Genomic DNA, 25,119 nt, shown 5'->3' with positions numbered 1-25,119 from the left:
GAAGTGACAGCCAAAGAAAAGCTTACCACAAAACGGAGAAGTTATGACAAATCAGACTATAAGGCAAAAAGAAAGTGCAGCTTTATGGTTTCATGGACAAAAGAATTTCTGTGGCTGCAATATGATGAGCTAAATAACCAGGGCTGCACATAAGTGGTCCGCAGGTGCGCATTCGCTGTCAAAATAAAAAACACGCACAAGGGTTAGGGTTAAATTTAAAAACTGTACTTTTGAGTTAAAATATATATTTATAATTTTAATAAATGACAAATTAAAAATGCATGAACATTTTTTTGTATCGAAAAAATATCGAACCGTGACACCAAAGTATCGAACCGAACCGAACCGTGAATTTTGTGTATCGTTGCACCCCTAGTAAATATGTGTGCAAATGGTTGGTTTTTTGTACTGTTTTCATCAATAAATCTCAGCAACAAAGGACCTACACCCATGTGTGTTGATTTCTCCCTAAGATGGCAAACTGAAACACCCCAAGTTGGTGACTTTTGGAGATTTATTTCCCTGGATGATTGAGAATGCTTCAAGATGAAACACAAAAGGAAGTAAGTTCACAGCCTTTAGCAGCTCCCCCATCCCCTCAATCACACACCCCCACTCCCCTCCCTCCAGAATTCCCAGGTAACAACCTAATATACATATGAATGACTAGCCAATTTAGCTTCCACTTGGCTGAAGCTAAAGCTTAGCTAAAAGCCTACCAGCCATTTGGCTGCTCTCCGGCTTTTAAAGGTTGAAAGGTAGAAGCCTGGCAGTGCTAGTGTTAATTTGTTGTGGATTTTTAATTTGTTGCGGTTTTTTAATTTGTTGTGGATTTTTAATTTGTTGTGGTTTTTTAATTTGTTGCGGTTTTTTAATTTGTTGCGCTTTGCACTTCCCAGCCACCGTAGGAAGGACTTCTTTCATCAGACTAATCACGTTTTATGTGGGCCAAATGTAAAATACCAAATGTAGAAGAGAAGAGAGTCCCCGTAGGCATTTGCATACTGTGAGGATACATTTTAATTCATGTCTGCTCCTCCATATTCAAGATATGAAGCATCACATCTATGTTCTGTTGTAGGAGAAAGATTCCAACAGACAAAAACTGGCTAAATAATAACAACAGCTGGTTAAAAACTAACACTATGTTAATGTTCGAATCACACTTTCTCAATGATAAACAGTTTGGTTACATTCTTACGGTGGCCCCTAGAGACAAAGCACGTACAAACTCCAAAACACATGCAAAATCCAAAACACGTACAAACTCCAAAACACATGCAAACTCCAAAACACATGCAAAATCCAAAACAGTACAAACTCCAAAACACTTGCAAAATCCAAAACACATGCAACATCCAAAACACGTACAAACTCCAAAACACTTGCAAACTCCAAAACACATGCAAAATCCAAAGCACTTGCAAACTCCAAAACATGTACAAACTCCAAAACACTTGCGAACTCCAAAACACTTGCAAACTCTAAAACACATGCAAAATCCAAAACACTTGCAAAATCCAAAACACTTGCAAACTCCAAAACACATGCAAAATCCAAAACACTTGCAAACTCCAAAACACGTACAAACTCCAAAACACTTGCAAACTCCAAAACACGTACAAACTCCAAAACACTTGCAAACTCCAAAACACTTGCAAACTTGTTACGGATTCAAATATTGGGGATGGACACAAGAGGAAAAACCACAATAACAACACTGGTCTGGCCGGGTTGAGTCAAACAATGATTTTAATGATCACACGCGTGGGAGATGGACACCGTACGCAGACAGCATCAGATCTCAAAATGGTGGAGCATTGATCAAACTCTTATAGCCTCTAGTGGCCCCCACCTTATCATAAAAGCCTAAACATTCACATGCTTTCTCTCACACAGCGCCTAAGCTACGACCTTGGCTCCCTGTTTATCTGCTCCTGCTGAGATTGGGCAGAAAACTCCAGTATGTTCTGTTCTCTTCTAATCAGACAAATAAGGCGATGACTTTCTGCGAACAGTATTTCTTATAACTCAGCAGTATAATGCATCATAAAACAATATCATTCATTCACAATAAATCAGCAGTCTAATGTAATGCAAATCAGTTTAACAAATGCAATAGTTACCACCTTCTTCTAATTCTGGAGAATAATGCAAACTAAAACTACATAATAATTCACAATCTTTAATTAGGGGTATAACTAGAGCTGGGCGATAGAACGATAACGATATGTATCGCGATATAACTTTTACTCGATAGAGAAATTAAACTATCGCGATAGACCTCGCCGCTCTTGTCCTCTTAAAAAAAAAAAAGGTCAGCCAATCCAAATTAAGTAGCGCAGAGCCGAACCAATCACAGCCGCAGCGTCACGTCGCGTGACTTGTTACATACAGCACAAGTGCCAAGCCGCACATGTGTATTTGTTTGTGAAGCAGCCAGCCACCGTACCGCCCGGGTAATGGAGGAAATGAGTGTGCCGACTAGAAAAATCAACCGAGCGTGACTGAAGGTTACCGAAGAGAAAACAGATGATGGTTCCAATGCCGGAGAGATTGTCGAACGGAAGAGCCATAGAAGTTCCGTAGTGTGAAGGTATTTCGGCTATTTCAAGTCTGACAAAAAACAGAGTAGCGTGCACTGTAAATTGTGCCGAAAGCAAGTCTGGAAATACAATAAACTGGTGCATGCGTCACACTGTGCGCCACGTTATTGTTTCGGTGAAATGAATTTCTACAATACTGTTACTGTTAATTCTACTCTCTGCAGTGTTTAAATGCTTACATATACACACAGTTACTGTCCCTCCACACATACGACTCGGTTCTGCTTCTATGCCCCAGCTTTGTTTACTTTTTCCCACCGAGGCTTCTACACTTCTGATTGGCCAACATTTCTGCACGGTTAGGAATCTAGCGCCACCTGCTGCTTTGGCATGTTCATAGCAGCGTTTTCCTTCATTTCTGCCTTTATGTGTGGACGGGATTATTTTTTAAAACGAAAACGGAAAATCTCCGTTTTCAAAAATACCCGTGTACGTGTGGACGTAGCCTCAGTCTCTGACTGGAAGCGCTAATTCGTCATTCGGCTTTTGTCAGACTAAAGTAACTGTTAAAACTGTTTGAAAAGCTAAGCTATACAACAAGGAGAGATTGAGAATTTCCTTTTAGTTCTCAGTTTATTTGATATTGACAAAAGTTAGTCAGTTTTGTCTGTTGTTCTGTAAAACAAACTAAGATTTATTTTTAGAATTAATATTTTGTTTCTAAGTGGAATTGACAATTTAGTAGTCTGTTTCGTTTGTTCTATTTTGAAACTTAAACGCTTTAGCGGCTGCCTTTTGTGTAGTTTGCAATATTTGCCTTTATTTATCTGAAAAAGTCTCATGTTCCTTAAGTACATCTACCCTGTTGAACTTCATCCATCCATTCGCGTCCGCTTAATGGATGAACTTATTATGGGAAATAAATATTTAAATAAAAACAAGCTGCTGATTATTTCACATTTTACTTGTGAGCAACGGCACATTTAAATCTTACAAATATAGTTATTTGGCTTATATCGTGATAGATATCGTTATCGCCTGAAATGAAAAAAACATATCGTGATATGAAAAAATCTTATATCGCCCAGCTCTAGGTATAACATGGCATAAAATAATATTATAATCTCACACTCCCCCTGATGAGCTCTTTAGAATAGAGAGCTCACCTACACCCTGTAATACAGTGTGGCCGGGTTCATGTCTTCTCACTCCTGAGGTCCTGTGTCCCCCTGATGGGCGAACCATATGTGAGATGACCTCTGTGTTTGCGCAGTTCAGATGTAAGAAAAACTATTATTACAACAGTAGCCGGTACCGATAACACCTCCATCACTCCCCAGTTCTTCCACAGCTTTATTTTGGTGCTACCTTATACCCTTCAGACGTACTCAGACTAGAACCTCTGTCCAAGGAGCTTTTAGCCTTTATTTTATTGCTGCAGCCACCAGTGTCGTCCAGTTGGGTGATCCTCTGCTCTTCTTTCTTCAACCTCAGGGGTTAGACAACCCTTCAGTCGTGGCACAGATCAGGGGATTATTCTGCCCCGATTTCAAACAACGATCTGTGTATCCTCGGGTCCTGTGTGTCCTGTGTATCCTCCAGAAAAAGGAACAGGAACGCGTCCCCCTTTTGCCCAAGAGCCTCTCGAACCTCATTGGTCTGGTGTTCCTGGACTTCCGCCAACCCCTTCATGGTTATTGCTGTGTTTATGGGATCCATCCTTTGAGGTGACTAATCGGAGCCCAAACGCCATGACACATGGACCCAGTCGGTGTCTCGGCAGTCACCGTGTCTGTCTCTGCTGCGAAGGATCCCCGTATATCTATGACCTCGTCTGGTGTCTGTTCCTTTCTCTGTAAGAGACAGAAAACCAAAACACCTCTCTGCCTAGCTCTAATAATCTAATGTTGTTATCTACTGATCTTCTGGAGATTCAGAATTGGTTTAGAATATTCAGAATGTCCCAGGGACTTATTCTAATCATATCCTATGTGTGTGTAAGCGTGTTTGCATTTAGCCCTCTGCACTCAAAGTCAATACCTGCAATATATCAGTCCGGACAATCACGCCGAACGAAGCTTATGACCTTCAAAAGACCGAGTGCCAACTCATTATAAGCACATTTGCAAGGTGTGTCTGAAAGTTATTAAAACCACTCATTTTAACAAAAGACATCAAAAACAAATTAGCCATTTTTATTTCTAACATTCGCCCCCCAAAAATCATGTGTTTGCTTCCACCTACTGTCCCACGGTTTCCTCTCCAGTGTGGTACTCAGCTTCTCATGAACACAGGCATTTTATCTTCTAAACGCTATTCAGTTCGTTTCAATGATTAATGCTTAAACATGGAAATAATGATTTATGCTTCTCACTGATTCTCTAAAAAAGTCCGGAAACCTCTTGGGTCACTATTAGCTTAAGCTTTACCATACCTAAGTTATTAAAAACACAAATGAAGTCATAAAAATGTTCATTTAACCCTTGTTTGATGTTAAAACTCAACTTCCCCCCTTTTTTGACACATTCCCATGTGTCAAACCAACGGAGCTAGAAAATTAAAAGAAAAGGTTTGTGACCTCATATCTTAGAAAGTACGAGATCTTCTCCCATCCAGTGTCGTTGCGCCAGTCTCGTCATCCTGTGTTAGGGAATGAAATCAATTTAAATGTCATGTTCGATCTGTTCAACTCCCGGCTCCGCCCAGAGCCTGCGTCCGCAGAATTGCCAAGAAACAAAACCTGTAATAATATGAACTTCACTTCAATATGGACCTGCTGACTACTTTAGACACAGCAAAGGAACATGCTCTCCTTCTCAAGGACAGGCACTGACTCCCACTTATCTCCTGGAGCCAACTGTCCCTTATGGAGACACAACATTGCAGCTACAAGGTTTTGCAGATTGTTAAGTTTATCTGTGTAATGCTCTGAATCATGTATGTAATATTAAATGAATGTTGTTTAATTAACTGCCACTACTTAAAACTTAGCAAAAGATATAACTGAATAAAAGATCCCAAAGGAAAGCATGATATCAGTGTTATGTAAGCGCGTGCGGCCTTCCATGCTCAAAGTCACTCCAGTCCATAGATCAGCCAAACATTGCGTTGACTGTAGCTTTTAACCCTTATTAACTTGAGCACAACTCTATAATGAGCAACAAACTGCAGTATAAAAATGATCATGGTTACACCTGCAATGAAAGATCATATGATTATCCCGACACCTGTAAATAGAAGATTAACCTGAGGTTATAACAATCACCGTAATACAAATGTTAATGTAATGTCAAAAGCTTCAATAAATGATCAATGCAATGCTTGTTATATGATTCTGATGTAACAATAATGCTGATGCTAAAATGACAGTAAAACACCCCCTTTTTAATCCCGTTTATAAACTTGACACATAAATGTTTATAAATGCCTCTTTTACTTTTATTTCCCCCTGTTTTTCCCTCACTGACCACAGCAGGGAATCTATGTTTTGATTCAGCCATGAGTCCAGCTCACCTGATTCATCACTGAGCCCCACCGTCACTGGCGTCTGACAGGGTGGCGCTGCATACTCTTCCTTTAATGTCACTATTTTCAATCTGTTAATTAGAGTGCTTAAACATGAAGTAGACTGCGTTCACAACAAGTCAATACAGCTGTAAATGTGGCCAATTATCAATCTATTACCAATCAATAACAAAAAATAGCTTTTATTTTATGCATGCTTTTAGTCAACCACTCACCCAGAGGATCTTCAATCCCAGGAAATTCCTTCTCCTCATTTAATGAGTCTGTCCTCCTTCCATGCCCTGGTAACTGGTCCGTCCAGAGCCATATCATCTTGAAATATACATACAACAAGCCAAACCACACCTTGGTCACACCAACCCTTCTCCGCCCTGAAGATGTCCAACGCCATCTTAGTCTGGACCAGGGTTTTGACAGTTTTGCAATTTTCATTAGTTTTTTTAAATTTTATTTAGTTTCGACTTCGGATTTTCAATTTTATGTAAGTTGTAATTAGTTTTTACCACTTGTTTGCTAGTTTAGTTTTTATTTTATTTTCTTTGAAAATCCTTAGTTTCAGTTTAGTTTTGATTAGTTTCAGTTATAGGTTTAGTTGTGTTTGCAAAAATTAAGTGTAACAAAATCCCAGCTTCATCATATCAGTCATGCTCTTCTGCTTATCCTTGGGTGTTGAGACTATTAACTATTAACTCTTGCAGCACCGGGTGTTTGTAATTTTGGTTCAAGTGAATTGATAAACTTTTTGAAGGCAACTGACTCACACAGTTATGTAGATGTCCCCGTCCTGTTGTCTCGGGATGCATCACGCTGCCTTGCCTGGGGTTAGCTTCTGTTTTCTGGGGATGAGGGGGAGTGTGCTCCCTTACCTTCTCAAGGTAAGCTAGGTTAGCCTTCTGGTGTGAGCTTTTCAAGTGCACTTTAAGGTTTGTGGGATTTTTTTCCCCTTTAGAAATGTCCCTCATAATTTGTCTCTTTCCACTACAAGACACTTGCTTTATCCAAAACACAGTCATATTCAAAGTAATCCCAAATTGGACTCTGGCGCTTTCTCCCGACTTTTCCTGACATGATTCTGCGCGTGGACGGAGCAGCAACCAGTGTCGCCAACTCCTCAGTAAGGAAAATCGCTATTGGTTGTCCTAACAGTCGCTATAAGTCTCTAAATCACGTCATCGCCCAATTTGCATAATTGGTCATGCTAATCTCATTGTAACCTATGTTGTTGGAGAGAGAAATAACATCGTGGAAGAGACATAAAGTGAGTAAAAAACGTCCTAAATGCATTTAGAGTCTATTTAGAACTACAAATTAAATTTCTTTTAGCAATTATTGTTTTGTTTTTTTGTTTTTTTTTTGACACAATTCCAACCCTGCTCCTTTACCTGGGCTTGGACAGGCAGAAGTGACCCGAAATAGGCACTCTGGTGGAGTTACTTTGTGTGTGTGTGTTTATAAGTAGTTTTAAACCTTGTGATCCACAAAACAGCAAAAGAGTAAAAGAAGAACTGACTGCTTTACAGCACCCGCTGCTTGTTGAGAGTAAAAGTGATACGCGCTTTCACCTCTCAGATGTTCTTATTTCAGTGCACTGTAACAAAAGCAAAAACAAACGTAACCAATAAAATACTCATATAATAACAAATACTGGGGCCCATTGCAAACATGTCCAAGCATAAAACCATCTTCCTCTCTCTTAGAGAAAGAAAACAATCCAAACCTCACTGATAAAATCCACCTAGTGTCAAGAAAAACCCCAAAATCAACCAAAACTTCACCAGAAAGTTTTTCTCCCTCCCGGGACAATATTGTGTAGGAATGCAGGTACGGTAACTCCTTTTTGCACTAAAAAAATGTTGGATTTACTTGATTCAATAGTGGACACTGGTTGCACACAAATGTTTTGCTTTGGCAGAAACTTAAACAACTGAGTTAAATCAACACAACCTTTTCATATTCAGTAAACCTGTGCATTTTGTGTTCATAAAACACGATTGAAACATGTTCAGATGGAGTAAGTTGAGCTCCTGGAATATTTTAATCCTTCAATTCTGTCAGTTTATTTCAACACTATTCAGTAACTTTTATCCAAATACTACTTGGTCACTTAAATACTACATGTTGTCTTCATATTGCATGCGGTTCAACAAAATCTAGATCATGGTTACCATAAAAATTGAAGGGGTCTACAACAACTACCATCCTCCTATCTTTATCCTGGTTGCAACAGGGCTGAGAAATAACCCTGAAGTGATAGGTTATCAGGCAGGGTACACCCCGGACAGCCGACCAGTCTATCAGATAGAAACAAACAGCCATTTACATTTACATTCATGGATAGAATCATCCATTAACCTAGCTCTAATAACTGCATGGCTTTTTCTCTCACACTGGAAACCAGAATTTCGTACAGATCTTTAAAGCCTGAGGCAATTGTGTTAAATACACGCGAGGTGCTTACGTAAATCCAAGGGCTGGCCCCTTTTTTTTCAGTGTGTTCCTCCTTCAATTAAATCTCACTCACAACAATGTAGCGCTCCGAAATAAGGCTCACACCGTTAGTTCATCATTTTCACTCTGTACCACTGCTCCTTATCAGGCTGTGTGTAGCACAGTAAACAATTCAGTGGAGGCCTTGAGCCATAAACAGACATCACCCACAGACATTGTTTTCATAACCAAACTGCCTTAGACCCTGTCCCCCAAATCTACACAAGTGCCCTCTGGGTGCCATGAACTGCATTTAACCAATAAACAATCAATGGCTTCTTGTTGTTGTAACAGATTCTGTATTTGGATGTTTGTGTGCAGCATTTGTTAGTAAAGCATTCTTCATTGCATCAGCGTGTGTGTGTATCACTCTTCATTGCACCAGCGTGTGCACGTGTGTGTGTGTGTGTGTCAGTTCTCACTCAATCAACGAGTGCATATGTGTTCATATGTGTGTTTCTCTTCATTCTGAGTCAGTGCATGTAGATGTGTGTGTTTGTGTGTGTTTGTGTTCATCACTTTCCTGTTCTGGTGTTCTGGGTAAACCACGGCCTGAAGCGTGCCCTGGGGTCCTGCCCTCCTCCATTTCAGTCTGTTTGCATCCATTGATGCTGCTGCTCAAAGTTCTGTCCATACTGGTTCTGGCCCCAATTGAGGCAGTCCTTTTCTCCAGTGTCCTGCATCCTCTCCTTGTTCCGCTCCTCCTTAACTTGACCCTTTTGCTTCTGTAGCTCCTTCAGGGTTTGCTCCTGCTGTTGGAGCTTTTCGTCAGGTTTGGCGACCTCCTGCTCCAGCAAGCTCCGGCCTGATTTCAAGTCCTGTGTCTGGGACTCCAAGCCTGACTGATGGGTTCGATTATCAGCCAGCTCCTCCTGAGCCATGCTCAGTTTCTGCTCTGATGCCTTGAGCTCTTACTGAGGGCAGAAACCTCAGAGTCTTTTCTGTACAAGTCAGATTGAAGTCCATTGATGTTTCCCTTGCTTTGCTCCACGGCCTTCTGCGGCTCTGCTGTTCGGCTCTTCTCAGAGGTCAGCTCCTGGCCGAGCCCCGACACCTGTGCCTTCAGCTTATTTTCTTCTTGTGCTTTTGTCCATTCTGAGGTGCCTCCTGACCTCAGTTACTCCTCCTGTCTCTGGCACGCCCTTTTTGCTGCCCGATCATCAGTGTTGGTCCGTCACTGTCCTGCACAGTTTTAATGCAGAGTTGTTAAGGTCAGCATTCTTCTGCTCGGCCTCACTTTTCATCCGGGCTTAATGGGCGTCTCGTCACAGCTCTGTAAGCTGAAGCTGTCTGGAAATCTCCCCCGTGTAGTGAAACGGGCCTTGGATTTAACGCTCTCCGTCTCCGCTGCATGAGATCGTTTTCCTGCAGCAGTGTTGACGTTTTCAGGTTGTTGTTGTGGGTCCAGCTGCTGTAGCATTTGGTCAGGGTCACATCAAAGATGGTAGAGGGGAGAGCAAAGATGGTAGAGGGGAGAGCAGGAGTCCAGGTCAGCCTCGGCTTTCCGGGCCGACAAAGCAGCCTGTAATCAAGCATAAAGAGAAAAAACAAAACAAAAACGGACGAACAGGAAAATGATGTTGTGTTGGCTGTGTTATTCAGAGAGGGGAGAAACAACGGGACCAGGCCCTGTGTCAGCCTTCTCTCCCCCCTTTTTTTGTTTTTTCTCACCATATAATCAACTCATAACCCACCAAGTTGACAGGACAACACAGGTACACGTTAAAATTCTTAAGATCATGTTTAAAAGCCCAAAAAAGGAATTTTCTTTCATTCAGTAATCACTTGTATTAATCAATCAGCAGAAAATATGTCACAATTTGAATCTTTTTACCACTAAATTTATCGTGTCATCACTGGTTGGTTAGACCAGTGCCTTTTTTTTTTTTTGAAGTTAAGTTGTTGTCCTGCAACCCAGAGAGTTTATTTGTTAGTAGTGGATAAACTTTATCATTTAACAACAGGTGTATATTAAGTTTCGCTGCTTTAACCTTGCTGGAAAATCTTCACGTGTTTATGAATGTAAGCTGTTTCTTCATTGCGTGTGTGTGCGTTTGTAGGTGGGTTATTTTAACTTTTTTCTTAAACAAGGCATTTCTCTAACACGTGCCTTTCTCTCACATTTCTCTGCTTGTGTGTGTTTTTGTTTCACCTTTTGTTGTGATGCTCCGGACGCCTTCCCAACCTCCACAAGTCTGTTGGCCCCAATTTTATGTGTTAAAAACTTCTCTTAATTTCTCCTCTAATTCTCTGCTAGCTGCTGTCTTTTCCACAGCTGCTGATTCTTGCTGAGTGTGGTTTCCATTACTATAATTTTGCTTCGGCCGCTGTGCTTGTGGGGGGCAGTTGGTCCAGGCCCGTAGCCACCTGTATTAACACACTAAGAGATTTATTTAATATCATTTTCATCACTGTTAAATAGACCAGCAGGCAACACGCCCACCTTTACAGTGCAGACTACATGCCAGTCTCCCAACACACTCCTCTCTCTACGTCAGTTTTAAAACCCAACATCTTTCACACCACAAAACTGAAACAAATCATCCCCGTATTTATCACACAATCTTACTCTGCCGAATGAAGTGCCGGTCTAAATCATGCACGATTTGTCTCTTCTATATCAAAACCCAGCCAAACATCAAACATTCACCGTAGTCATTCAAAACCTTATTTGTAATATTATAATCAGCAAAATCAGCGTTTTAATTACAGGCATGTATCATTGTTTGCAAATCATAATTATAAAACTCAAAAACACGCTAAACAGGAAGCAAAAGTCCTCTGTGCGCCTCACAGCAGCCACCTCTTTTGCATGTTCACACACAGTCTAAAAATAGCTCGCAGCGCTGCAGTGCGCTGTCGTCACACACACAGCCTCACACAAAGCTCTGTTATTTTATGTTACAAAGACGTCTTATATTTACAATCACTGTAAGGCCTGACAGATTTAGCGCCTACACAATTTTGACAAATTTAAGTTAACGGGTCCAACCGAAGAAAGTCCAACTTTTTTGTGATCAATTAACCAGTATCAGCCTCTAACTGTATCTGGCCTCATCTCTAAAGTCCCTAACTCAATTTAAAAGTATCCAAAAAAGCGCAGATACCGTTCCAAACGGTAAAGTGGTGAAACCACTAGTTATTCTGGAGTGCCCCAAGCTCCACAGTGACCAACTGACTATCCCTCAAAGAGGACAAGGCCTAGGCGTCCCCGACCTTGGCAAGCGTTACCTCTGAGCACTGCGCTTCTTAGCAGCCTCTAACTGCCGTCCTATAATAATTTATAACATTTTGAAACAACAGTCAACACCCCAAAACAAGAGTCTGACTGAGGCAAGTGCACCCTCGAGGTCAATGGAGCCTCTAACTCACAATATGACCAATTCCCTACCAAAGTACTTGAGCCTCTAACTCAATTTCTTAGCAGCCTTTAACTGCATTAAACTCATGAGATTTTTCATCAAAATCAAAACAGACATCTACCAGTAATTTCAGTGAGTAGACTTTAATTTAATCATGTCCAATTTGGCACACTTTGGAAATAATTCAACAGGTAGTGCCTTACCTTTGTATAAGCCGGCTTATGCCCAGTCACGTCAGACCACTGGCTCGTGCCTGTCCGTTCGACAACCTCGGACCATCCAAACCTCCAACTTCCACCCCAATACCACAGGACAAGCCCCCAAACTGTTACGGATTCAAATATTGGGGATGGACACAAGAGGAAAAACCACAATAACAACACTTGTCCGGCCGGGTTGAGTCAAACAATGATTTTAATGATCACACGCGTGGGAGATGGACACCGTACGCAGACAGCATCAGATCTCAAAATGGTGGAGCATTGATCAAACTCTTATAGCCTCTAGTGGCCCCCACCTTATCATAAAAGCCTAAACATTCACATGCTTTCTCTCACACAGCGCCTACGCTACGACCTTGACTCCCTGTTTATCTGCTCCTGCTGATATGGGGCAGAAAACTCCAGTATGTTCTGTTCTCTTCTAATCAGACAAATAAGGCGATGACTTTCTGCGAACAGTATTTCTTATAACTCAACAGTATAATGCATCATAAAACAATATCATTCATTCACAATAAATCAGCAGTCTAATGTAATGCAAATCAGTTTAACAAATGCAATAGTTACCACCTTCTTCTAATTCAGGAGAATAATGCAAACTAAAACTACATAATAATTCACAATCTTTAATTAGGGGTATAACATGGCATAAAATAATATTATAATCTCACAAACTCCAAAACACTTTCAAACTCCAAAACACGTACAAACTCCAAAACACTTGCAAACTCCAAAACACTTTCAAACTCCAAAACACGTACAAACTCCAAAACACTTGCAAACTCCAAAACACAATGGAAGTGCTCCAGGACGCTAGGGGCAGTGTTGAGCTCGATTTGCAAAATAAACAGCAAGTTTGTCTGTATGCGACGGTCTAGTCTCCGTCGCGCTTCCCAGGTTGCCTAGCAACCATGATACTAACCGCTGGAAACGTGTCATACAACTTTGTTTGACAGAAATGAAGGAGAACATATTTTGTTCATTTGTTTGTTTGTTTCTACAAGAGCTGATAAGTATCTGAGGCTGAGACCACAGGACAGTAAAACATGATTTTTGGGCTTCATTTCTGTACTGAACAGTTATTTCAAGATTAGTTAGTAAATAACAATTAGCTAATGTTGTTCATGAGACTAAAGTCATATCACTTTGGTAATGTAAATATAATATGCCCAATATTATTATAGTTATTGTATTAATCATTATTAGCTATTACAGCAGTGAACATGAACTCTGTGTCAAATACTGAGCCTCAGTACAGATTCAAGTTGCAGTTATTTATATGTCTTATCACCTTAAATCTTCACTCAAAGACAAGTATCTTTGACAGTGCATATATAGGTGTATCATATATAAGAGACAAATGTTGTTCCTTCAGTTATTCCTTCAGTGAGTGCAATGCCTCACAGATGATGTGCAGCAGTGGGTCCCTCAGTCTGTCCTCACTCTGGACACTTGCAGTTGTCACACATGGAAATCAAATGTGTGATAAGCTGCAGGATTCAAACATAAGTGTAACTTATAAATACATGTTCATACTTTTATTACACAACACAGAGAGAAAGAAACAGAGAGAGAGTGCAGCACAGACAGACAAGTGACAGTCTCAGGTGTATACACTGCTACAAAACAGCACAAAAGAAGGAGGATTTAGTGTTTGTGTTATTACGAAACAAGAAGAGTTCCCAGATGGTTCAGTGGACACATGTGTGACTCCTGTGATTAAAGCATCTTTCTTTCAGCTTAACGAGTGAACCGTCAGCTCGTTCAAACACACGTTAAAGTCCGTTTGGCTCGACACCGAACAGAGGCAGCAATATAACATAGCTAACATTAACAGTGCAGTGAATCCTGCTTGTGCCGTGATATTCAGGACTGCAAACCGAGCAGCATTCACTGACTTTCAGCTTGTTGTGTTTGTGGATATATGACTGACTTTAATTATCCATAAAATCATCACATTCTCTGTAAGATTAAAGTCAACTATTGAACAGCGTATATTTTGAAGTAAAGGCTTTAAAACCAAGTTAGTACAAACATCGCTAATGCCACATAACTTTCCCGACATGTGGCCAACAGTAATGTTTTAATGTTCTTCATTATAAAAACATTTGCGCATAAATAAGTGACATAATATTCAGTACTTACTTCTGAAAGTTTACTCTTCAGCGGCTCCGCTTCCGCCATTTTTTTCGGCAAAATTATCCACACCCACCGCCGCGCTATGAAATCTGGGATATGTTGGGCCATGAAGGCTACACCGACCCATCCTTAAAATTCAGGGAAATTAAGGACGCATTTGAGGGCCGCATTTCGAGCAGCCTTTGAATTGGAACAGCCTTCGTTGTGTCGCTGTGACGTAATCGGCCTTAAAATGCGGCCTTTAAGGCCGCAGACCCTGAATTGGATACAGCCCAGATCTGGTCATTGGTACTTCCTGGTTTGTGTAGTTACTAGGTAACAAAAGCTCAACACTGCCCCTAGCGTCCTGGAGCACTTCCGTTGTGTTTTGGAATTTGCATGTGTTTTGGGGTTTGCATGTGTTTTGGAGTTTGCATGTGTTTTGGAGTTTGCATGTGTTTTGGATTTTGCAAATATTTTGGAGTTTGCAAGTGTTTTGGAGTTTGTACGTGTTTTGGAGTCCTTAGCTAGGTCTCAGGACCTAGCTAAGGACGGTAGTTACGGATTAGCTTACAAACACGTTTAACTTACCGAAAACGTGCAGCGTGGCCTCGGGTCCTTCTGTCGGGTAGTCCAGTTTACTGAAGAACACCTCAGGCTGTCAGGTTAAAACACTCGGTCGTATTTTCGTAGCATAAACGCTGGCCCTCCTCTCAGAGCCTACGCTATATCTGCTATTCCCGAACAGAGATACGCAAGTTTCTCCGTGACTGCAGCTGCCCGTCAAAGCTGTTATGATGACGTTTCACCCCAATTTAACATCGCCGCGGTAGGAATTAGAATCAAACTTATGGGAGAGGAGACCCCTTGGATAACAATCAGCGTGATGAGAACTATTGAAAACAAAAGAAAGAACCTGCGGAAAAAGTTTATCTGAGGAGAATAGATTTATTTTAGTCTGACCCCGGTCCCATCCGATCCGCTAACATGGAGGAGGCGGGGTTTATGACCGATAGAAACCGATTTCTTTACCCGTCTGCTTCCCGTGGCTGTCATGAGACCGGCTATTGCAGTTAATAATACAACAGCTTCTTGCCATTCTTTGTGTTTCTTTTTATCGCTGTGTGACTGTTTTCATGTGAAAGCCTGCGTGCGCTAGTACCGCTTGCCACTCCTACCCACAATCCTTTCCGGGGACGAATTGCATTCTGGGATATTTAGCTGTACCACGTCCCTTGAAGTCCACACAAGTCACCACCGATACATGCTCGATAAAACGGGAGGAGCAAAAACACATCCCGGAATTTTTTGTGTTCTCGACTTCATGTGTACTTTGAATTGGAAGAGTCCTTGGTCTCCGACGTATCACAAGTCCACGAGACCACAAGTACACACAAGTAGCATACACAGGCTCCGACAACTGCGGCCGACAAATGCCATCTTCCTTTTCCCCAGATTACCCTGTCTGGGTCACAAAATAAACTTCTAAGATATTTTCAGTCGAGAATGTGTAATGCTCAAATATCTACTTAATTTATCAAAATATCACATATTTGCAAAAGTGCTTTGAGGTTTTCGGAGAGCTCTGTTATCCACCAGCAGGATAGCTGACCGGGAGGTCAAGGCTCGATAGAGCCGGCGAGCACAGCTAACTGCTGGTGTATTGTGTTCAACCCCCTTGCGGTCTTTTGCTACTTATGTTAAACATGATATATATAGTTAGTTAGTTATGGCTATGGATTTAAAATACCCCCCACACCACACCCCTAACAGCTGCACCTCCCGAAAAATTTTGTCTGGGCTCTTATCTCACTTTTTTATTTCAAACAATCAACAGAAAATTTCACAGACATATTTTTATATAAGGTTTTTAAGGCTGTGGAGTTAATTTTTAAGTAACATGAGCCCAGCCGCAGCAGCAACGCTAGGCTAACACTAACTACCTAGCAAGATTTTAAACCTGGTGCTAAACTAAGAGAAGACACAAAATCATTTTGAATAAGAGTAAACATTTACTCACCAAGTCAGTATATCAGGTAAAGATCCACAGCAATGACAACAATAATATCTTGAGCTGAAGCTTCTCCAGGTTTGCTCAACATATTCCAGAAAAAAATGCTGGCACCATGAACATGCGGACTGATCCATGCTAGGGAGGGGGACAGTAGTGGCGTGGCACTTTCAAAACACGTCTTTCATCCTTCCGCACTGAGAAGCAACATTTCCAGCTTACTTAGTTTTTCTAAGTTAAGAGAACTCAAATAAATTGAGTTGATCAGCGTTTTTGCATAAAAAGTACTGGTAACTTACTTAAATTGAGTTCTAATAACAAATTGTTAAAAATTGAGTTCAACCTACTTAATATTTTTAATTAAACACAATATTAGAACTCTTGTGTTATACCCACTCTGTCTGTAAGTTATTGAATGTGAAGTCACTTAACTTAGCAGGTTAAGTAGTACCTCCAAATGGATTGCTGTGGCTCAGAGGGTAGTGGGTCATCAACTAAGCCGCAGGGCAGTGGATCAGTCCCTGATTCTTCAAGTCTGATTAACTGAGTGTCTTTGGGCAAGACTGGTTTTCATTAAATCAAAAAACTTTCAGCTGTAATAAACATTCAAACTGCTTCTTCATTTATGAGTTAATTGTTTTAACTGAGTTGTTTCTCTAAAACTGTTAGCTAACTTGGGAGCTGAGAACCTCAGAAATGTTGCGAGAAATGAGAAAATCTGTTTCGGGTCTAGAGAATTGAGTCCTAAACATGTGTTGTCCTGCAGGGGGCGCAGAAACCCTTCAAGAAGGTGATTGATGTTAGCTCAGGTGATCCCCACAGAGTTGATTTACAACATGTTTCATTTCTTCGACAGGTTAGTGTTCATTAATTGTGTTGTGTAACTTTTTGTGTTGTGTAAGCATTCCTGTCAAACTTGTGTATCTGTCATATAAGTTGTGATTTTTTAAGTGTAATCTTATTTATCCATTTTATTTTCATGTGCTTTATTTATGTCCATTACTTTCTGCAGTGGATGTAATGTATAGTGATTATTGTTAATTCCTGCATTTTATATTACTCTTGCACCATACATATCCTATATTTGTAACCATGTTGTCTTCTTAATGTGTTAAAAACACTTTCCTTGTTCAAAAAGTCTTGTCTACAAACTCCTCTCTGAATCTGGCCTACTTCCTCAGGTCTTGGCAGTGTGTATATACCCTCAGCTGCTGGAAGACAAATGTTTTCCTCTGGATGTCAAGATAAGAGCTCAGAAACTCCTGGAGGCCTGTGACGGAGCAAGTGTGGGTGAGGGTTAAAAAATTTGCATGTACAAACTGAATTTTAAACTTGAGAGTCTGGGATTTTAACTCACATGTATATTGAAATATACTTAAATAATTATAATTTGATAGGTTCATACACTGCATCCTCTGGTCTTCGTCATGTGAGGCAAAGCATCGCTGAGTTCATCACAAAAAGAGATGGAGTTCCTTCATATGCCCAAAACATCTTTATTTCTGCTGGCTCTCAAAGGGCTATAATGGTATGACTATGAACACTATTCGTACTATTTCTAGTTACACAAATGCTACATGTATCTACTCTGGTCGAAAGAATCCACGCTTCATACTGATGTCCACAATTCTTTTATTCCTCTCACAATCATGGAGCACCGTGAAAACTAGAAACAAGTAAAATAATATCAACAGCACATATGACATTCATCTCAGCCACCTATTCCTATAAGTCGCAGGGCAGTGGATCAGTCCCGGCCTATACCAAACGACTCACAAACCGGTCCGAGGCCCGGGGGTTGGGGACCGCTGCACTACATAATCAAACATGTCTAACATCAAGGGAGGCCACACAATAAAACACATTTTAGGCAAGATGCAATGTCCAACTTTATCAGCCACTTTATCTTTTTTAAAATGCTTTGAAAGGACACAATAGCATAAAAACAGACAGCTGGAAAGTGCAGTTATCTGAGTGAACACACCTATCACTCAGACCACACACCCACAAATCTTTAGGGTTTACCATCGCTCAAAAAACTAAAATTGGATAGTTATTTCATTTCATTTCATTTCATCACCTGTGGGAGGTGTTGCGGGAGTATGGGGTGTCTGGCCCATTGCTACGGGCCATTCAATCCCTATACAACCGTTGCAAGAGCTTGGTTCGCATTGCCGGCAATAAGTCGGACTCGTTCCCGGTGGGTGATGGGCTCCGCCAGGGCTGCCCTTTGTCTCCGGTTCTGTTCATAATTTTATGGACAGGATTTCTAGGCGCAGCCAAGTGGCGGAGGGCTTTCGCTTTGGTGGCCTCAGAATCTCATCTCTGATTTTTGCGGGATGTGTGGTTCTGTTGGCTTCATCGGGTGGGCCTCCAGCTCGCACTGGAACGGTTCGCAGCCGAGTGTGACGCAGCGGGAATGAGGATCAGCACCTCCAAATCTGAGGCCATGGTTCTCAGCCGGAAAAGGGTGGAGTGCCCACTCCGAGTCGGGGATGAGTTCCTGCCCCAAGTGGAGGAGTTCAAGTATCTCGGGGTCTTGTTCGCGAGTGATGGGAGAAGGGAGCCGGAGATCGACAGACGGATTGGGGCTGCGGCTGCAGTAATGCGGACGCTGCACCGGTCAGTCGTGGTGAAGAGGGAGCTGAGTGTAAAAGCGAAGCTCTCAATTTACCGGTCGATCTACGTCCCTACCCTCACCTATGGCCACGAGCTGTGGGTAGTGACCGAAAGAACGAGATCGCGGATACAAGCGGCGGAAATGAGCTTCCTCCGAAGGGTGGCTGGCCTCTCCCTTAGAGATAGGGTGAGAAGTTCGGCCATCCGGGAGGGGCTCAGAGTAGAGCAGCTGCTGCTCCACATCGAAAGGAGCCAGCTGAGGTGGTTCGGGCATCTGGCAACGGATTGCCCTGGGTCCTCCGGGGAGGTGTTCCAGGCTGTCCCACCGGGAGGAGGCCCGGGGCAGACCCAGACACGTGGAGAATATATCTCTCGGCGCCTGGACGACAATCTGAGGTGGCTGGGGAGAAGGTCTGGACCTCTGTTAGGTGCTACCCCGCGACCGCTCGGAACGACGATGCTAAGAGTTTTGTAATTTGACTAAACAATTTGAGGGGTTCGATAGTGACATGTTGAAACATATACAATCTGCATCAAATTCATCAGCATAACACTTGCTAAATTTATTCTTGTTGAGATGACATAATGCAAGCTAGCAAGACTGGTTAGTTGCCTGGACTAGCAATATCACAAAATCATTACAAACCACAGGAAAATCACTAGGGTCACAAGAGGCAGGAAATTATACACACACCACGTGTATGCTATTGCTATTTATTGTTCATAAATGACTTTTTATCAGCATTAAGTGCTTTTGCTGGACTAATGTAATTTGCGTGGCTTGGATCAACTCAATTAAATTAAGCTGGACTCAACTGCAGTAAATAAGTTGATTCATCATTAATTAATAAGCTAACTCAAGTACATTAAGTTGGAATAACAGACCTGCATAATGCTGAAATAAAGCAATTTGATGACGTGGAAATCCTTTCCATGACTTTTGTATGTATCTTCTGCTATAGCAAACTGTAGTAGTTGTTTAGCTTTCACATTTTATCTTTGCACTTAACTGAAAAATAATATGATTTGTATTAATAATAATGTCCAGTCTTTACACATTGTAAAAACCTCAACCAAAATAACCAAAATATTTTCAAACAACAGCTTAAACATTTTTACTTCTACATGTAACATATTTTTAGAATCTTTGAAACAACCAGGTGTATTGTATTAATTTAGCCTTTAAACATAGTTTATTGAGTTAGTTGTAAAGAAAAGCTTAAATGTGTGAGTGATCTCTCATTGTTGCAAAGGGAGTTGCGAGGGGAAACAGTTTTACTTTGTTTTACGCTTCAAACATTCTATTTTATTTCATTTATTCCTGATTTTTTAATAACCTGTAGCAAAAAGTGACAGAAAAGATTGCTCTCCCTAAAGGAAAAAAATATAGCTTTTTCGATTATTGTTATAAGATTGCTGTGAAACTGCTGGCCAGTGGTGAGGGGAATACTCGGACAGGCGTGCTGATACCTGGGCCCTGCCCACACATGCTGTACAATGTGCTGGAGGAGGCTGGGGTAGTCTTGGTACCGTACCAGCTGACAGAGGAGAGAGGGTGGGCTGTAGACCTGGACAACATGCATCAAGCTTTAAAGGCTGCTCGGGGGTACTGTGAGCCCAGAGCCATTTACATCAGCAACCCGGGAAATCCCACAGGTAAGTAAAACACAGTAGCTAAGTGAAATGAGAATCCGAATCAGCATACCTTATTAATCCCGAAGGAAATTATGTGGTTACAGTTGCTGGACAGCAACTGACTGAAATAAATTCAATAATACAATATATTAAAAAGTTACAAAATATTAGAAATAGCTCTAATATATACAAATAGCTCAATTATAAATATCCAGAATATTAAAGAGGTTAAATATATATGACTGACATTTTACTTTAGACTGTAATCTGTAAAACTTTGCTATTTGTTATTTTCACTGTAGAGGATGTGCCAAATGGTGTAACTATTGCACTGTACTGTACATTAGATGGAGATACAGTCTTCTTTCATCACTGTTTATATTACCTTTGTCTTTCTAGGCCATGTGCAGGACAGGAAGTCAATAGAGGAAGTGATTCAGTTCGCAGCAGCTGAGAGAGTCCTACTGTTAGCTGATGAGGTGACCATGAGCTGTCTTTTCAGATTGGCTTTTTATTATGCATTTGTCAGGTTTTCTTTATCTATCAATTTCTTTCCTCTGCACTCCAGGTGTACCAGGACAGCGTGTATGGGAAGGACAGAGAGTTTATTTCCTATAAGAAAGTCCTGTTTGAAATGGATAGAGAGCTTGCAGAAACAGTGCAGCTGATCTCCTTCCACTCTTTATCCAGTACCTGCATTAGAGAGTGAGTTCTGTCTCTTATGTTTGTCAACAACAATTTCCAACAGGATCCTAGACAAAAGTTCTGGTGGATGGCCGCATGGACAGTGCTGGCATTGGAGCTCAACTGGAAGCCGGAGGCGCAAAAATGTAGTTTTTTTTAAAAGATATTTGTAATAATATCATTTTAGGCCTCGGTCAATTTTCTATACTTTATAATTGAGATATTGCCAGTCCAGCGATGCTCCACTGTGGACCGGCGGAGGTGATGGGACCAGCAGGTGCAGAAACCTCCGGCTCGGGTGGAGGCCTCCAGACTTGTGCAGAAAAATTGCATCTGTATGGCTTGATGAGCAAAAGGCACGGTGCTTGAAGATATGCAAGCATATCTTCAAGGTCTGTCCATGCAAAGAAAAGGGTGCTCAACTCCTTCTAGCCAATGTCTCCAACATCATTGTCTATTGTTTTTTGGGAAAGAGACAGCGAGAGAAAAAGGCATATGGGTGCATTTTACCTGAGATGGATGTGGCTTAATGGGGATGGAGGCTGAACCGAAGAGTGTGTCAAAGGCTTCTTGAGTGGAGGCATCCACTGAAAAGGAATTTTGGGAGATGTTAGGTTAGTGAGTGTTTGGGCTATTTGGCTGAAGTTGCAAATGAATCAATTGTAGCAAATGCTAGGAAACACCGGAGTTGGTTCCAGCCTGGTTCCAGCCAGAACAGGCCATTCTACCACTACTTGCACCACAGCAAGTCTGCTGGGTCTGCTTTGGCTCTATCTATATCTGACACACTCTGCTATACAAGCTTGTCATTAGTACACGGAGATCTGCCTGGCCTGAGAGCCTCCGCCAGTCCCACCTGAGGCTCTCCCCAATCTACAACCTTAATTCATGTTCAAACCATTTGCCTTTTATCTATTAAAAATGCCGCTGCGCTCTGCTTGTATGTCAGTTTTGTTTATGGCCGCGCTACATGTACTACATGCCCCAGCTCCGTGTCATTTCAAAACATGTATCTCTGTGACTTTGTGTCCTCTTTGAGAGTTTGTGTTGTATTATGTTCAAATGTGAAGAAAAAAAAAGTATCTCTCAAAGAAGAAAGCTTTAAAGAAGAAGTTCTGGAAGTTTAAAAACTATGCACCTTAACTTCTGTCAAAAAGTTCACCCAACTCGAATATGCGCAAAATTTTTTTCTTCATCCTATGGTTGAACTTAGTGCAACTGTGGGCTTCTTTTTTATTGGTTGCACAAATTTACATAACAACGCGCAGCAGTCAAAGTTAAACTGGTTTGAACTTTGACCACAGGATGTGTCAGTACCTTTTGCTGATATGCTTGCGCTGCACTTTGCTTGACGCAGCAGTAAACCATTATTCTGCACCACAAGCAATAGAAATGAATGTGTTTCTGTGCGCAGCACTGTATGCGCCGTGTCCTTTGTGAAAAGGGCTTTAGGCTTCTATAGCATAGCTTGTTTATGCAACCACATACTGATCATTAGAATTAATGTAGGCTAAATACACTTTGAAATATACTTTCAAGCTTCACTTTTCATGCCTTCTTATACCATGCATGCATTTAAATGAATAGTTTAGACATTTCTCAAATTTTAAATGCATTATATTGATAAATTAATTAAGATAATCTGTGTCTGCATCTTAGGTGTGGTCTGAGGGCTGGATACATGGAGGTAGTTAATATGGATCCAGAGGTGATTTATTATTTTGATAACACATTGTGTGGTGATATCAGTACTCCAGTCACAGGACAGCTTGGTTTGGATCTTATGGTCAATCCGCCACAACCTGGAGACCCATCGTATCACACATACATGCAGGTGAGGAAACAGCAAAAGCCAACAGTTGTCCTTTGTTACACTCTTACTTTTAATTACTTTGTTGCTCTGTTCACAAAGGAGACCTTCTTCATCCTGGCTACTCTGTCCCATAATGCTCAATGGGTTCAGGAGCTCCTAAATAAACTGCCAGGGGTAAGGTGTCAGCCAGTGCTTGGAGGAATCTATGTTTTTCCTCGCCTGCACTTACCATGTGGGATTAAGGAGCAGGCCAAGGTGGGAAATGTTCCAACAATCTTCCATCTTTCTTTCTCCATCAGTCTATTATCAATGTTAATGGAACACCAAGTCTAACCACTAAGTTTAGCCATTACAAATGAATGCCAAACCATTATCCTTACTTGAACCTGATTCCATCTTTATTCCTTACATGGCTTAACCTTGAAAACAGACTATTGAGGGATTGTGAAAAAAATTTGAACATTAAAAAAAAAAAAAGCATCATTCTGATGGTACAAAAGTTGAAAGCCATACTGTCCTATATGCACTTCTGTTTTCAGTTATTGGGGCTGAAAGCTGATGTTCTGTACTGTCAGAAATTACTGGAAGAGGAGGGTGTATTAGCTGGTGCAGGTGAACATGGGGAAATGACTGACAGCTTCCATTTGAGGTAAAGTATATGAAATCATAAAACCTTTTGAGGTTTGTACTGCATGTTGTATTGCTTCAAAAAAGTTGACTCTTGTTTGTGGTGCTCTCTCGCAGATTATGCATCCTTGTTCCTCATTACACCCTGGTAGAGGTCCTAGCTCGCCTCACCTCCTTTCACTGCCGTCTCATGGGTGGCACTGTGACCCCAACAGAAGTGTAAAGAAAGAGAAGCAAGAAGTCAGCTTATAGTGCCCTGTGGAGGAGGGTGGCCTAAACTAAGTGTAAACTTGAGATTGGTCAGATTCATGTGAAATATCTCAAGAGGATAATTCAAATAACTGTCTGTATAACTAAAATAATAATTTTTTTTAGAAAGATTTCAGTGTCATTCTGCAATAGTAACATCTGCTTTGCAACAGTTCCAACAGTAAAGAATTTAACCAAAAACAACATAGGCTATATTGAAGTTTTGACATGATGCTCATGATTCTCAGTAGTGAGCGTCTTCTTCTTCTTCTTTCAGCTGCTCCCTTTTTGTGTGCCACAGTAAATCATTGATGTCCATCTCATTCTTTCCTGGTCTCATTCACACGCAAAACCTTCCTTTTCTCCATCATATCAGCTTTACAAATCAGAGCACTTCATTTAGAAGTTAGAGTGTTAGCCAGCACTCTGTCAGCTTACAACACTAGAGTCAGTCATTATTAACCTGGGCCACGAACAAAGTGGTACAGAAATTTCATTCTTTATGATCTTCATGATACAACCCACACCATTTATCTGGGCTTGGGCTTGGCACCAGGAGTAAATTGGCTTGTGGCCTCCTGTGGCTGGATTATGCATGCCTCTATTTAAGGAAATCTCCTAAAGTTAATGTTTTTAATGCAGTGTTTTTAGACTGAAAAAAATATGTCTTAGACTTTGTATAAATAATTTGAATAAAGCATAGGTGGATGATATCCAACAACAAATAAAACTGATTTTTTGGTTTTCCAGTTAATGTGAACAAAGCTAAGAGTGACGCTTTTAGATGAATTATAACTGTCTAGGTCTTATCGTTGATTCATAATAATAATAATAATAATGGATTGGATTTATATAGCGCTTTTCAAGGCACCCAAAGCACTTTACAATACCACTATTCATTCACTCTCACATTCATACACTGGTGGAGGCAAGCTACAGTTGTAGCCACAGCTGCCCTGGGGCAGACTGACAGAAGCGAGGCTGCCATATCGCGCCATCGGCCCCTCTGGCCAACACCAGTAGGCAAGTAGGGTAAAGTGTCTTGCCCAAGGACACAACGACCAGGACAGAGAGCCCAGGGATCGAACCGGGGACCTTCCGGTTACAGATGCGATTCCCAACCCCCTGAGCCACGGTCACCCACAGCCACGGTCATATGTGTTGTGGAAATCTTAAATAAATTGAGGTGCATGGAAACATGTTGTCTCTATGTGCTTTATTT

General features: G+C 41.2%; 1 protein-coding gene and 1 long non-coding RNA gene across 2 annotated transcripts in view; both read left to right on the top strand.

Moving 5' to 3' along the window:
* The window catches only part of LOC120716560 (alanine aminotransferase 1-like), a 29,775-nt gene extending 4,967 nt beyond the window's left edge, over positions 1 to 24,808 (top strand). The window contains exons 2-11 of the mRNA XM_040004099.1: positions 17,037 to 17,126; positions 17,452 to 17,560; positions 17,668 to 17,798; positions 20,302 to 20,545; positions 20,924 to 21,003; positions 21,093 to 21,229; positions 22,868 to 23,042; positions 23,121 to 23,276; positions 23,561 to 23,670; positions 23,766 to 24,808. Coding sequence (XP_039860033.1) covers positions 17,037 to 17,126; positions 17,452 to 17,560; positions 17,668 to 17,798; positions 20,302 to 20,545; positions 20,924 to 21,003; positions 21,093 to 21,229; positions 22,868 to 23,042; positions 23,121 to 23,276; positions 23,561 to 23,670; positions 23,766 to 23,871 — 1,338 coding nt within the window. The 3' untranslated portion in view covers positions 23,872 to 24,808. The remainder of the gene's footprint in view (positions 1 to 17,036; positions 17,127 to 17,451; positions 17,561 to 17,667; positions 17,799 to 20,301; positions 20,546 to 20,923; positions 21,004 to 21,092; positions 21,230 to 22,867; positions 23,043 to 23,120; positions 23,277 to 23,560; positions 23,671 to 23,765) is intronic.
* Positions 2,147 to 4,989, top strand: LOC120716568. Its single transcript, XR_005691983.1, has 2 exons — positions 2,147 to 2,195; positions 3,641 to 4,989. It is a non-coding gene; the product is annotated as an uncharacterized LOC120716568 (long non-coding RNA).
* Positions 24,809 to 25,119: the final 311 nt, after the last annotated feature.

Source organism: Simochromis diagramma, unplaced genomic scaffold, assembly GCF_900408965.1.
Source record: "Simochromis diagramma unplaced genomic scaffold, fSimDia1.1 OVJJ01000477.1, whole genome shotgun sequence".
Taxonomy (NCBI): Eukaryota; Metazoa; Chordata; class Actinopteri; order Cichliformes; family Cichlidae; genus Simochromis; species Simochromis diagramma.
Note: the sequence above shows the minus strand (reverse complement) of the source record. Positions and strands in the feature narration are given on the sequence as shown.